The sequence below is a fragment of the Salmo trutta genome, unplaced genomic scaffold (genome assembly GCF_901001165.1).
Source record: "Salmo trutta unplaced genomic scaffold, fSalTru1.1, whole genome shotgun sequence".
Lineage (NCBI taxonomy): Eukaryota > Metazoa > Chordata > Actinopteri > Salmoniformes > Salmonidae > Salmo > Salmo trutta.
The window spans coordinates 53,297-68,682 of record NW_021822211.1 but is presented as its reverse complement, the minus strand read 5'-3'; the positions used below and the strand labels follow the sequence as shown (position 1 = coordinate 68,682).

Genomic DNA, 15,386 nt, shown 5'->3' with positions numbered 1-15,386 from the left:
ATGTGACCAAAGTCTGGATGCGTAACAACCCTGTTGTCACAGATGTTAAGGCGGTGTTCAGTGTTCTCAAGCAACACTTTGGGGATACTGTCTGCTCAGGTATGCCATTAGCTGATTTCTATTCAATCAAACCATATGCTAATGAGGGTCCAATAGATTTCTGGATTAGGCTTAACAAAGCTGCAGAGGCAGCCAAACAGTACCTTGTGAGTGAGGGCAGGACCCTACCCAATGAGTGCTCAGAGTTGGCAGTCATGTTTGTACGCAACTGTCCTGATAAAGAGTCGGCCCAAGTGTTAAAGAGCAAACCCCTTCGTGACTGGACAGCCAGTGAGGTACAGGATCAGTTGGATGAACTGTTAAGGGAACGTAAAGCATGTAGAACACAACTTTCACAGCAGGTGGCTGCCGTCTTTGACTCCCCCCAGGAGGGAGTGGGTCCTGTGAACAGACCTAAGGTGTCATCCTTTTCTCAATGTGGCCGTGAACCAGACCAGGCACCATCTATATCTGAGGGTGAGACATAAGAGAAGGTTTTGACTTTGTTAGAGAAGGCTCTGGTCAGCAATACTCAGTCTGTGAACAGAGGGCCCCGTAAACAGTTCCACAAACGTCAGAGTGAGTGCGCCGTCTGTGGAAGCACTAATCACTGGACCAAAGCTCACTGTCAGATGCACCAGCTGTGCTTCAAGTGCTTCTCTCCGGGCCACATGAGCTTTGACTGTAGTGAGGCTGGGCAGCGACAGAGCCCTGGATGTGGACAGACTGGCAGGTCTCAGGAAAACTAGAATGCCTCCATTCTGAGGAGGGCAATGTGGGGCAGTCTTATTTTTCCTCCACTGATGATGATATCCAATCTGTTTATTCTTACTTTTGTGAGTCAGTACCCAAGAACAACAGAGTCATTTTTCAGAACACAATGAGAATTACTCAGAATTACAGTTTGTTTTACACCTCTGTGCTAGTACAGGATAAAGTTGAGCTGAAGGGGATGTTAGATAGTGGGTCCATGGCTACTACTCTGCGCGCAGATATTGTACCTCGGTTGAGGGAGGCAGGAGTGGTAGAGGGGAACTTTCTAGCTCCTTCAGATATCATCCTGGTGGGTTGTGGTGGGAAGCAAACTAGCCCAGTGGGCATGTGTGATTTAAAAATTCAGCTTTATGGCTTCAGCTATGTAGTCCCAGTGCTTATTGTAGATGGGCAGGTTGATGAACTCATTGTGGGCACTAATGTGTTGAAGTCTTTGATTAGACAGTTCAAATCAAATGACAGCTACTGGTGGGTGGTGGGTACACCAGGTTCCTCTAGCCAGTGCGATGACAGCCACTTCCTGCGTCTCCTGTCAAATCTGGAGAGATGGAGAGGAGACTCCATCCCAGATAAAGTAGGCACCATTAAGTTGAAGAGAGCAGTAACGCTCCAACCCATGAGTGAGCATCTGGTGTGGGGCCGCCTACCCCCAAAGACAAAACTCTCTGTGGGCAGTACTGTTGTTGTCGAGCCCAGCACGTCTCGTTGTGTGAATCGACACATACTAGTGGGGAGAGTAGTTACGCCCCTGTGGGGGGATGGATGGCTACCTGTGAAGATAGTGAATCCAACAACATCACCAGTTACCCTGAGACGAAATGCTAAAGTGTCGGATGTGTATCCTTGCATTGCATTAGAGGATTTTGATGATGTCAAGCAGCAAGCAGCTTACCAGAACGTGGCTAAAGTTCAATGTGACAGCTCACACGGCAGTCTGACAGCTAAGAGTTCAGTTGGTGGCAGTGTAGTTCATGGCAACAGTACACTGAGCAATCTTGGACTTCAAGGCCTGTCTGTTGAGGAGTGTCCAGTTTCACAGTTCTGGAAGGATAAACTTGTCAATTTAATTGGGAAGTATGACACAGTGTTCTCTAGACATAGCCTAGATTGTGGTGAGGCAAAGGGGTTCTGCCATCGCATACGGCTGACTGATGACCGCCCATTTCGATTACCTTATCGTAGGCTTTCTCCAGCTCATTACCAAAAACTCAGGGAAACACTGGATGATATGGAGGAAAAGGAAATCGTCAGAAAATCCAGCAGTGAGTATGCCTCACCATTGGTGCTGGTATGGAAAAAGAATGGGGACTTGCGCCTATGTACTGACTTTAGGTGGTTAAATGCCCGCACTGTAAAGGACGCTCATCCCCTGCCTAATCAGGCTGATGTACTGGCCGTGCTGGGAGGTAATGCCTTCTTCAGCACAATGGACTTGACGTCAGGGTATTATAACGTGCCACTGCATAAAGAGGATAAGAAATACACTGCCTTTTCCTCTCCTTTAGGTCTGCACGAGTACAATCGGTTGCCTCAGGGCCTCTGCAACAGCCCGGCTACGTTCATGACCAAAACTTTCTAAGTCTCCTTTGTTATTTGGATGATCTGATGGTTTTTGCTAAGACTGAGGAAGAGAGTCTGCAGAGACTTGAGATGGTTTTTCAGCGGTTGCAGGAGCACAATCTTAAACTGTCTCCGTCTAAGTGCAAGTTTTTGAGGAGGTCTGTTAAGGTTTTGGGTCACATCATTTCTCAGGAGGGTGTAGCCACTGACCCTGCTAAAGTTCAAACTATTTTGAACGTGACTGAGAGCGAGATGATGGAAGCTGATTGTGTCACTCCGTCTCCTAGCAAAATCCGTTATTTTCTTGGTATGGTAGTATACTATCAGCACTACTTTGAGAATTGTTCCATGGTTGCTAGGCCATTATTTCAGCTAACTACAGGTCGGAAGAAGCCTAGGAGAGGCAAGGGTGGGAGGAGGCCTGGTCCCTCTTGCAGGCTCACTGCTGCAGACTGGACTGCCGAATGTCAACTCGCTTTTGAAGCTTTGAAATGAGCACTAGTTGACCAGGCACTGCTGGCTCATCCAGATTTTTCTCAGCCATTTTTACTTTCTGTGGATGCATCTACTAGTGGTTTGGGAGCTGTACTATCCCAAGTGCAAGATGGGACGGCAATAGCCAGGCCATTAGCTTTTTCTAGTAAATCTCTTAATCATGCACAATCCAAGTATCCTGCTCACCGGCTGGAATTTCTAGCCATGAAATGGGCCATTCATGATAAATTCAGCCATTGGCTGCGAGGGCATATGTTTACTGTGTGGACCAACAACAATCCACTCAAATATATTCTTACAAAGCCGAGACTTGATGCATGCGAGCAGAGATGGGTTGCAAAGCTGGCACCCGTTGACTTTGATATCCAGTACATACCAGGTCCTAAGAATGTCGTTGCTGATGCTTTGAGCAGAGAGCCATTTGTCCGCTCCACAGTTCTGCACCGACTGACAAGAATTCCATATGATGTCCTGCTGGAGGAAGCCAGAGGTCTTCGAGTGGATAATGTTCAAGACATATTCCGCCTCTCCTGTGAACAGCCCGAGGCTGGCTGTGGAATGTCTATGGCTCCTGGGAGTGAGTTAAGTAGAGCTGGAGACGATGTCAGTGGTTTGGTTTCCTGTGAAGAGGTGTCTGCTGTCCTCCATGCTCACCGCCGATGGGATGATGGTGCCACGGTGAGGGCCATTTCACACGCGCAGCACCTTGAGAAGTTGATGTCCATGGGTCAGAGCCCTTTACCTGTCTTTACACACAAGGAGCTGTATGATAACCAGTCACTGGATCCTGTCATCAGCAGAGTCATGTTCTTTGTAGATAGAGGCCGGCGCCCATCTAGAGAGCGAGTCATTGAAGCTAATGAAACAGTTTATACTCTAAGACAGTGGGGATAACTCACCACGCGGTTAGGGATTCTCTATCGTGTCTCAAAACACCCAGTGAGTAAGAAGAAAATATTGCAGTATGTTGTACCTGTGTCTTTGAGAGGCCTTGTGTTGAAGGGAGTTCATGATGATGCTGGTCATCAGGGTCAGCAGCGCACATTGTGGCTTACGAGACAGCGGTTTTACTGGGACTCTATGGAAAAGGATGTCAAGGAATACGTGGCCCACTGTAAGAGATGCGTGTTGAGTAAAGCACCTGAGCCTGAAGCAAGAGCTCCACTTGTCTCCATTGTGACAACGGCACCTTTGGAACTTGTGTGTATTGATTTCTGGACTGCAGAAGATTCAAACAACAAGTCTATTGATGTGTTAGTAGTGACTGATCACTTTACTAAGCTGGCATGTGCGTATACGTGTCCAAACCAGTCTGCTAAGACTGTGGCTCGTGTTCTCTGGAATAATTTCTTCTGCGTTTATGGGTTCGCTGATTGTATCAATTCTGACAGGGGTGCTAACTTTGAAAGTTCCCTTATTGCAGAATTACTTCAGTTATCTGGTGTTGGAAAGTCCCACACCACACCTTATCATCCCATGGGGAACGGTCAAGCAGAACGTCTAAATCGCACGCTGGGTGGGATGATTAGAGCTCTGCCAGCTAGGTCCAAGTCTAAATGGCCTCAGATGTTGAACACATTGACATTCTCCTATAACTGCACTGTTCACGAGACTACTGGGTTTCCGCCGTTCTTCTTGATGTTTGGACGCACCCCTAGGTTGCCAGTAGATGTTATGTTTGAAAGTGTGCTGTTGGATGGGGACATGGTCGATGTGGATAAGTATGTCCAGTCTTTGGGTGAGGATCTGAGAGAAGCCATGACATTGGCTCAGCAGCATGCAAGTAAGCAACAAAAGAGACAAGCCGAGGTCTACAACAGACGGTCGAAGGGTCATTCGGTAGAGAAGGGAGACAGAGTTCTTCTTGCTAACAAGGGAGAGAGGGGCAAGAAGAAACTGGCTGATCGCTGGGACAGTGCGGTGTACATAGTTGTTATGAAGAACAGCTCACTGAACACATATCGTATACAGCACCCTACCACTGGACGCATGAAGACGGTGCATAGGAACCTGATTATGCCAGTCAACTTTCTGCCTTTGCCTTCTTGGGAGGAACCTGAGAGTCACGGATCTCTATCGAGTGGTGACGTGTTCTCTGAGATGTCTGCAGCGTCCAGCAAAATGGATGGGAGTGACGCAAGGACTGTCCACTGGGTAGCAAGCCTTCCTGAGTCTTCTGGGAGGATATTCCAAGAGGATGGTGAAGTCCCAGTTGATGGAAGTGAAGTGGAACGGCCATATGACGTCCCCTTGAGTGAGGTGTGCTCAGTAGAAGTGGACCAGAGAGAGATCCCCAAAGCCTACAAGAGTTCTGATGGCGAAACTCCATTCAGTGGGGATGGTGCTGTGACAGATGTTGTTAACTTGGTTGAAGATGCTTTGTCAGTGTGGTCTGTGGCAATCTACCAGGATTCTGATCAGTCGTCTGACACTACTAGTGTTGAGTCTGTAACTGAAAGTGTGCTGGCTCCAGATAGACCGAGTTGTAGTATTCCCCAACCTGAGGTTAGACCTCTGAGCACGGTTAGGGCTGTCCGTGACATTCCTGCTAGGTTTTTGGGTGAGGGTGTTCGGACTAGACTAGGTAGATTTATTAAGCCAGTGAATAGGCTAATCCAAACTATGTCTACACAGGAAATGAAACCGTTCTTGGTTTCTCAGTGACGGTAGGATATTGCCTACCTTTTCTTTTTTTGTGTGTATGTGGTAATCTAACTGGGTCTTGTTTGATTTGTGGGTTGGTCTAATATTTTTGACAATTCATGTAACTTTGTGTGTAGTTCATCAGCATAAAATGTATTTGGCATTTTTTGTATACGGTTGAATAAGGGATTAGCTACCTCTTATTTTTCCTAATCCTTCGCGGGATAGCTTTCCAGCTGATCGACCATTTGTGGGTCTAGACTTAAGGGACTACACTGGGTTACTCCGTCGCTCTGTGGGTGTGAATTTTTTCTTCTTCTTTCTTTGCTTTGTTACCTTCGAGGTAATGTGTTTTGTTTTGTGCCTATAATCTAGTGTAAAACAGTGGGGGTGAATGTAGTAGAGTGATGTTGTTCCCCTAGATTATGCACCAAGTTGCACACAAGGACAGTTCAAGTAGGCCAGGTCAAGAGGGGATGTTAATAAGTTAATAACAATAATAATAATTCAATGTGTTTTCTTTATTTAATTACAGCAGCATAGTTAATGTTATTTTTCGATGTACTAACATTTTTTGATATCTATATTGTAAATACACCTAATTGTAAAAGTTTGTATATTTTGGTTTGGTCCATCGCGGGTTATCCGTACTTACGTACCCTTTTATTGTTCTCTTTTGCCGGACCTTCCACTAGCAAGGTATGTTGTCCTTGGCGCCGTAATTTGTCAATATAAAACTGTGGTAAAGTTACATAAAGTGCTGTTACGCAACTATAGGTTTTGTTACAATGTGGACAATTATAAAGATTTATGTTAACAACTTTCACCAAGCTTGCTAATTAGGGTACCTATTGTAACTCGGGAGTATTTGGGACCATGTTTGAGTGAGTTGCTATGTGCTCACGCAGGTGCCCGAGAGCTGTGACTGCACCGAGGGCTAACATATTGTGTGTTGTCTCTTCGTGTGCAGGTATGTCTTTTATTTTGTCCGAATATGTTGTATATCATTTTAATTGTATTGTATAGTGTGCTGTTGGGCACTGAATGTATGTATGCAGTTCCCGCTCTTTTGCCGGACCTTCAACTAGCAAGGTGCCCGAGAGCTGTGACTGCACCGAGGGCTAATATATTGTGTGTTGTCTCTTCGTGTGCAGGTCGAATAAACATGATTCAACCATCAGAATTCCAGTTGTGGCAGTGTCCTAAATAAAAGTACACAACGCAGAATGAACCATGCTACACACGCACACAACATTTTCAATTTAATATCAAATGTCAGTGTGAGGTTATTTTCCTGGAACAAGGGGGAGGAGAACTCACCATGAGGGGGGAGGAGAACTCACCATGAGGGGGGGAGTCGAAGGAGATGCAGGAGGAGAGGTAGGAGATTCTCTCTCTCTCTGAGACGGCGGGAGGAAGGAACGGAAAATGGGCAGACAACAGCCTCTGCTTACTGACCTCCAGACCTGTGGTAAGAGAGGGAGAGAGAGAGAATCTGTAACTGAAAACTTGACTATTGATGTTCAAAAGTTACACTGAGAACAATACCTAGTGTATTACCACCACAGGCAAGGCAGCTGTTCTTACCAAAGTCCACATAGGGATAGGTCACCACCTCAGGCCTGTAGTCTGGGTTGGCTCCTTGAAGCAGGGAGGAGAGAGGGAGTCAGAAAGAGAGGGGGATAGAAGAGAGAAAAAGAAGAGAGTGAGAGATAGAAGAGAGCTTGAGAGAGAGCGATAGAAGGGCAAGCAGATAAAGTGAGAAAGGGGGAGAAAGTGCAAATGTATAAAGATTTTTTAGCATTAACCTTTACCCTCCACCTTAACCATCACCCCTCCCCGGCCAGCCTAAAGGTTTCCCTTCCCCAGTCCTCCCTGTGCGGTACTCCTCCTCACCCAGTCCCTGCACGAACTGGACCCTGCACGAACTGGACCATGCAGCGTTCTTGCTTAGCACTGGTAATGATTTGTACTTTTTTTTTACATTTACGTCATTTAGCAGACGCTCTTATCCAGAGTGACTTACAAATTGGTGCATTCACCTTATGATATCCAGTGGAACAACCACTTTACAATAGTACATATTTTTTGGGGGGGAGGGGTTAGACGGATTACTTTATCCTATCCCAGGTATTCCTTAAAGAGTTGGGGTTTCAGGTGTCTCCGGAAGGTGGTGATTGACTCCGCTGTCCTGGCGTCGTGAGGCAGCTTGTTCCACCATTGGGGTGCCAGAGCAGCGAACAGTTTTGACTGGGCTGAGCGGGAACTGTGCTTCCACAGAGGTAGGGAGGCGAGCAGGCCAGAGGTGGATGAACGCAGTGCCCTTCTTTGGGTGTAGGGACTGATCAGAGCCTGAAGGTATGGAGGTGCCGTTCCCCTCACAGCTCCGTAGGCAAGCACCATGGTCTTGTAGCAGATGCAAGCTTCAACTGGAAGGCAGTGGAGTGTGCGGAGGAGCGGGGTGACGTGAGAGAACTTGGGAAGGTTGAACACCAGACGGGCTGCGGCATTCTGGATGAGTTGTAGGAGTCATGATCACATGAGGGCTCACCTCCTGGACCACTGAGAGAGGGAGGGGGAAGATGGGACGGGGGGACAGAGGCAGGGGACCGGGGACGGGGGAAGGAGAGGAGAAGAAGAGGAGAACAGGGGGAGGGAGAGGGGGAGAGGACGGGGGATGGAGAGGAGAAGGAGACGGGAGAAGGGGACCAGTGGGAGGGAGGGGGAGAGGACAGGGGGGAAACGGAGAAATGTGTTTGGGTCAGTTAGTAGTTTAGGTGTGTGTACTGACTACCTCTGGTTAGTGTGTGTAAGTGTATGTGTGTTTAACTTTAACTTTATGTACCTCTGGCCAACAGTTGGAGCTCGTGGTTGTCTGAGGTGTCAGGCATGTAGTGCAGAGTGAAGTCTCTGCTGTTGTGACAGGTTAAAGGAAATACTCATAGCCTGTTATACATTAAAAAGTATTAGTAAGTTCATAGTATGTGAGGATCTTAAAACATCTAAGGTTAAAAAAGATCATGCATTCTGTATTAGTTGATAGAGATGGATAACATTCATATAATTGTGTTAAGTTAAAATCCATCAAGTGTACAAAGGGTAAGAATTGTAAAAGGAATGTGTAAACGTTATATTGATTACTTTATTTTGTGGTGCCTAATTGAAGGGGAAAAGTGTTAATCTGTGATCTACTAAATTCTCTTTAATCTATGAGCCTGAGATCGATTGCTCTGGTCTCCACCCAAGTTCGCGGGGAAATCGCGGTCTTTTCCTTATTGCAGTAAAAGTTCTCAGTGAGGAAACAATACCGTATCACTCTCGTGATTATTTCTCCCCTTTTTCAGGTACGTTATTGATGATTAAACAGAGTCATTTAAATGTAATAACTCGCTAACATGTCAAGAGTGTTTAAGGTGTGTCTTAGTAACATCTTGAGGAAGTTAGAGTTAAGTTTGCAGAGTAATATGAGCCCTGCTCGGTTGCAGCAAAGGCTAGCTTCGTACTGAGAGTAGCTGCCATTTTATGTTGATCGTGAATGAACATGTGCGTTGTTAATAAGATATTTTGCGGTGTTATTTGTATAATGGTTTTTCAAACACTTTATTGACTGTTGATAAATTGAGTTATGGTTTACTGAGTTAAAGCTTTGTGCTTGACAGTTATATTGAAATTAGTGTATGTTTCAGTGAATTACAGAGTATACTGTTGTGACTTGAATAAGCCTTGTACCCTACAACACTAGCTCTTTCCTGTAGATCTGTTGTTTTGTAAAATGTGTTACTTTTGTAAAATGTGTTACTTTGGTAAAATGATTGCAGTAAAAGTTCTCAGTGAGGAAACAATACCGTATCACTTTCGTGATTATTTCTCCCTTTTTCAGGGGCGTAACACTGTCATAGAAACACAACCCCAACTGCACATGCTGGGTCAAACACGCTCAGCAACACCTGATTACACACACACATTATCTTACTCTGCCATGGCCCATTGTTTGTAGTTGGTTTAGCACACATGACATGTGTGTGTGTGTTCACTGTTGCTCTCACCTCATGTGATTCTTCCTCCTCCTCCTCTTCTCCATTCATATCGGGGAGCCCAGACAGGCCTCTTCCTCTGACATCACCAGGCACCGCCATATACTCTCTAGGCTACACAAAGACACGCAGACAACTTTGGCCTGAAATTTGTCACGTCAATCATGATATCATAATTTGGCTACTGTTAGTTTGCTACTGTTAGCCCTTTCAGTTTACAGACATATAGAATGTGCGCCTCAGTTATGGCATGTCTGTTAGTTAGCAACTTACCCGTGGTCTATCTCAACTGACTTTAACGTTTACTCGGCTTTTTGCTGCTGTGTGTGTAGTTGATTTTAAGCGCGTCTCTCACTGTGATCTGGCACCTGGCGCGAGGCATGTCACCAAGCGCGCTAAATTCATCCCCACGTGCGCTGGGGTGGCTGCAGCAGAATTAAAGCCAAAGATGATAGATAAATGAAGACGTCCCACTCGTTTACCAGCTAGTTAAGCCCCCAGTCTTTTTCTTTATTTTGTTAAATATATTTTTCTCTGTATTTTGAATTGTATTTTTAAGTAATCACCATATGTCTAATAAATCAATGTGTGTGTTTATTTCATGAAAATAATGTCATTATATGTTTAATATCTTATTTCCCTGAGCCTCCTTTTGCCATTGAAATGCTCAGTCTGTTCTTGTTAGCCCCTGTTGATATACATGTAAATATATTTGGCAGATAGGATATTACAGCACATCCACCCTTACCCCTTCAAATTAGTAGGATATATACGCATCAGAATAATCAGATCAGATTGTGATGTCGTGATCTGGGGCAAAAACATCATCCCACCTGAACATGCTGACACAAAAAGGACATTATCATAATGTTATTTCGACCTCATAGTGTAAATTCCATTTTTGACGGCACTGCCCCTTTAAGGGGTGCTTCTCCCATATACACCAATGCTAGCAGCTGGGTTTGGTCTACTTATACAGTTCATTGACAGTATAAGAACCAGAAAACATTTGCAAGTGGCAGTGGTGTAGTGAAGGGCACACACAGGTATACTCTGTATACTGACTTATTTTTCAGTGGGCATTGCATAAACTCACTTCTTAATCCCCACTGATACCTATCAAAGCAGTGTAGTGGAGGTATCCACCTTATCAATTAATAGGGCTGATGGAACAGATTGGACTGTTTACCTTAAAATGTTGCTAAAATATTATTTCTTCACATTTTAGGCGCAACAATGTACACATGACTGTGTGAAAATTACAAAATGCAATTTGGGGAAAACACCTTTCTAAAATGTGCACTGCACATGTGAGCTGTTTCATGGACAGAGATGGGAATATCTGTTAGAAAGTGGTAGGATTTAAAGATGCAATAACTGTCATGGGTTGCTAATATGATTAGGATAATTCCTTTGGCTGCTAGACAATGAAAGAAAGTTGAAAGAAAACCAATAGAACATGAGAACGCATGCCTACCTGTCAGAATGATATCATGATTATTTGCATCAATCCAGTGGACATTTATTTTGCAAACTCCATCTCATGTGCTACAGAAACACTGCTAACCAAACAACACTGATAGGTGCCTGCACAGTTGAATTAAAGGGTAACTACACTCAAATAAAAATGTATTTGATTTTTCCCAGACCTCAAAAGTGGTCTCCAGATGTGGTTTATTAAGCATTGTTATGAACTTAGAACATACGTTTTTCTGTTTAAAAAAAGGTGATTTTGAGAACAAAAGCCTGAAAGAATTGGGGAAAATCTGAAACCTGTGAATTTATGATTCAGTTGATCTGTTTCAATAATAGGTACTACTATTAGCCTACTGTACAGTACAGCTTGGGTTGGCCTGACAGTGAAAGAATATGTGATTGATCATTTTAGGTCATTCAGAGTGAATGTCACTGTTTCTCCTAGTATTTTTCACACAGGGCATCTTTCCTTCGCGGGGCGGGCCATTTGAAACATTTTTAGCAAAATTATAGTATTCCCACTTCTCCATGCACCACTACACCACTGGGGAGTGGGATGTCTTTCTTCCTATTTCATCTCTGCTAAAGCATGGGTTCAGAACTGAATTAAAGCTGTGAGTATACATGTGTGATGACAACCATCCTGTGTGTGTGTGTGTGTGTGTGTGTGTGTGTGTGTGTGTGTGTGCGAGAACATGTGGTAGGGAAGACTTTAACAATAACAATGAGCCCCAGGACAGGAGTTATGGTAATATCAGATATTTAATTTCAAAAATTGCATTTTAAAACAAACAGCAATAGATTTAACATACATTTTAAAAAAAATGAAATTGCTAACATTCATTGGTCAAAACATTGTCAAAACTCTTCACACAGTCAGCGAAACAGAAGTGTATGTAGACCAAATTGTGAATAATTTTTCATTGCTTTCACACAAAATGCATTCAATGACCACATTATCTGAAATCCATTAACTCTTTTCTCATTCATACTCCACCATCTGCAAAACTACAGTGGCAAGAAAAAGTATGTGAACCCTTTGGAATTACCTGGATTTCTGCATAAATTGGTCATCAAATTTGATCTGATCTTCATCGAAGTCACAACAATAAGCAAACATAGTGTGCTTAATCTGATAACATACAAATTATTTTATTTTTCTTGTCTATATTGAATACATCATTTAAACATTCACAGTGTAGGGTTGGAAAAAGTATGTGAACCCCTAGGCTAATGACTTCTCCAAAAGCTAATTGTAGTCAGGAGTCAACTAACCTGGAGTCCAATCAATGAGACGAGATTGGAGATGTTGGTTAGAGCTGCCTTGCCCTATAAAAAACACTCACAAAATTTGAGTTTGCTATTCACAAGAAGCATTGCCTGATGTGAACCATGCCAAGAGATCTCAGAAGACCTAAGATTAAGAATTGTTGACTTGAATAATGCTGGAAAGGGTTAAAAAAGAATCTCTAAAAGCCTTGATGTTCATGGAGAAAGTTCAGCACTGTTGCTACTCTCCCTAGGAGTGGACATCCTGCAAAGATAACTGCAAGAGCACAGCACATAATGCTTAATGAGGTTAAGAAGAACCCTAAAATGTCAGCTAAAGACATACAGAAATCTCTGGAACATGCTAACATCTGTTGACGAGTCTCCGATACATAAAACACTAAACAAGAATGGTGTTCATGGGAGGACACCACGGAAGAAGCCACTGCTGTCCAAAAAAACAATTTCTGCACGTCTGAAGTTTGCAAACTGGATGTTACACAGCGCTACTGGCAAAATATTCTGTGGACAGATGAAACTACAGTTGAGTTGTTTGGAAGGAACACAACACTATATGTGGAGAAAAAAAGGCACAGCACACTGATAAGGTTTAAGGTAATGACTAAAAGCATTCCACCCTGTTACTGTATAATGGAGTGAAATGTATTTGAATCATAAGACTAGAATTCTCTCATGTGTGTGAGTAGGACAAGTTAAGACTTTACTATTTAGCAATATAGGCGAGACAGTGTGTGCATAGGAAAAAAGGAACCTGTGACAGACAACTTGTAACCACTGTGAAACTGATAACAGGAAAGAGGTCTCCCCACCCAGGGAGGGGAGAAACCGTTAGGCTTGCAGTAGATTATGTAACATGTTGCAGGATAAGATAAGCAATGTATGTCTTGGAGAAGACTTGTAAATAAGCATTGACAGTGTTAAAGAAGAGGAGGGGCATTTATAAGGGGTATGACATATGGTATGACCAAATCTAAGGTATAAAAGGCTATGTGTTTGTATGATTGGGAGAGCCCTCGTGAATAAACATTCTGACTATTGTAAGCTGGGACTCCGACAAGATAGAACTGCCAAAGGGGGCAGCGTTGCAATGGTTTCATTCAACCAGAATCTTACAAACTCTGGGTTTCAGACTGAGTAGTTCAATTGAAGTTCATTTTAAGAATATTTGAGAACAGAATTCTCGTATCACACACCAACATCAAAACCTCAACTGTAAAGTATTGTGGAGGGAGCATCATGGTTTGGGGTTGCTTTGCTGCCTCAGGTCCTGGACAGCTTGCTATCATCAACAGAAAAATGAATTCTCAAGTTTATCAAGACATTTTGCAGGAGAATGTTAGGCTATCTGTCCACCAATTGAAGATCAACAGAAGTTGGGTGATGCAACAGGACAACGACCCAAAACACAGAAGTAAATCAACAACAGAAAATACGCCTTCTGGAGTGGCCCAGTCAGAGTCCTGAACTTTTTATTATGTAATGGTCTACCATATCAAAGGCTTTTGCCAAGTCAATAAAAATAGCAGCACAATATTGCTTAGAATCAATGATGTCACCATTGAGGACCTTTAAGGTTGCAGTGACACATCCATAACCTTTTATTTCACCTATATTTAACCAGGTAGGCCAGTTGAGAACATGTTCTCACTTACAACTGCGACCTGGCCAAGATAAAGCAAAGCAGTGCGACACAAACAACAACACAGAGTTACACATGGAATAAACAAACGTACAGTCAATAACACAATAGAAAGAATCTGTCAGAGGGAGAAGAGGGAGAACACTATAACACAGCAAACATGAACAACAACAGTCTAAACATAGCTGAGGGCAATTGAGCAAAATGTCCACTAGATGACAGCAAATGGACCTATCACGAACCTGGATTTCTCACCCTTCCTGTAGGTTTGTGACAGGTCCATTTGCTGTCATATAGTGGACATTTTGCTCAATTGCCCTCAGCTATGTTTAGACTGTTGTTGTTCATGTTTGCTGTGTTATAGTGTTCTCCCTCTTCAAATTAGGGCTAATTGGAAAAGCTGTTTAATAGAGGACATTGTATTAGTTCTTTGTACTTCCTGACGAAGGCCATGCAGCCGAAACGCATCGGATCTTTAAAACTTTGTTTCTATTGAACATGCCATACAAATAAAGGCATTTTAATTCATTATATGAAGAGTGCCTTGGTCCTCCTTTCTTTTTGATGACCAATTCACCCCTTTTACCAAAGAGCACCTTCTGTCTACCAAAATGTACTATTGTGTACCTTTAGTAGTGCTTCCCTTCCTCCTCTTTCTGCTCTACTCAGAAAATTGGATGCAGTCTATCACAGTGCCATCCGTTTTGTCACCAAAGCCCCATATACTACCCACCACTGCGACCTGTATGCTCTCGTTGGATGGCCCTCGCTTCATATTCGTTGCCAAACCCACTGGCTCCAGGTCATCTATAAGTCTTTGCTAGGTAAAGCACCACCACCATAGCAGCACCCACTCGTAGCACGCGCTCTAGCAGGTATATCTTTCTTTTTGCTGAGTAGAGTGTTGGAGGCTATTTTGTAAATGACATTGCCGAAGTCAAGGATCGGTAGGATAGTAAGTTTTACAAGGGTATGTTTGGCAGCATGAGTGAAGGATGCTTTGTTGCGAAATAGAAAGCTGATTCTAGATTTAATTTTGGATTGGAGATGCTTAATATGAGTCTGGAAGAAGAGTTTACAGTCTAACCAGACACCTAGGTATTTGTAGTTGTCCACATATTCTAAGTCAGAACCGTCCAGAGTAGTGATGCTGGACAGGCGGGCAGGTGCGGGCAGCAATCGGTTGAAGAGCATGCATTTAGTTTTACTTGCATTTAAGAGTTGGAGGCCATGGAAGGAGAGTTGTATGGCATTGAAGCTTATCTGGAGGTCAGTTAACACAGTGTCCAAAGAAGGGCCAGAAGTTTACAAAATGGTGGCGTCTGCGTAGAGGTGGATCAGAGAATCACCAGTAGCAAGAGTGACATCATTGATGTATACAGAGAAAAGAGTCGGCCCGAGAATTGAACCCTGTGGCACCCCCATAGAGACTGCCA

At 43.7% G+C, this 15,386-nt stretch overlaps 1 protein-coding gene across 2 annotated transcripts; it reads right to left on the bottom strand.

The window, feature by feature from the left end:
- Positions 1-6,775: 6,775 nt before the first annotated feature.
- On the bottom strand, positions 6,776-8,466 carry LOC115181030 (mutS protein homolog 5-like). 2 transcript variants are annotated; one of them, XR_003873240.1, is made up of 3 exons: positions 7,408-7,430; positions 7,099-7,152; positions 6,776-6,977 (listed from the first exon to the last, which is right to left on the bottom strand). XR_003873240.1 is itself a non-coding variant. In XM_029743159.1 (3 exons), exons 1-3 carry the CDS (start codon positions 8,400-8,402, stop codon positions 6,787-6,789), a joined length of 291 nt encoding a protein of 96 aa, XP_029599019.1. In that variant the 5' UTR covers positions 8,403-8,466; the 3' UTR covers positions 6,776-6,786. The 2 variants fall into 2 exon arrangements, 1 of the variants encoding a protein (XP_029599019.1); XM_029743159.1 differs by lacking the exon at positions 7,408-7,430 and adding an exon at positions 8,357-8,466.
- Positions 8,467-15,386: the final 6,920 nt, after the last annotated feature.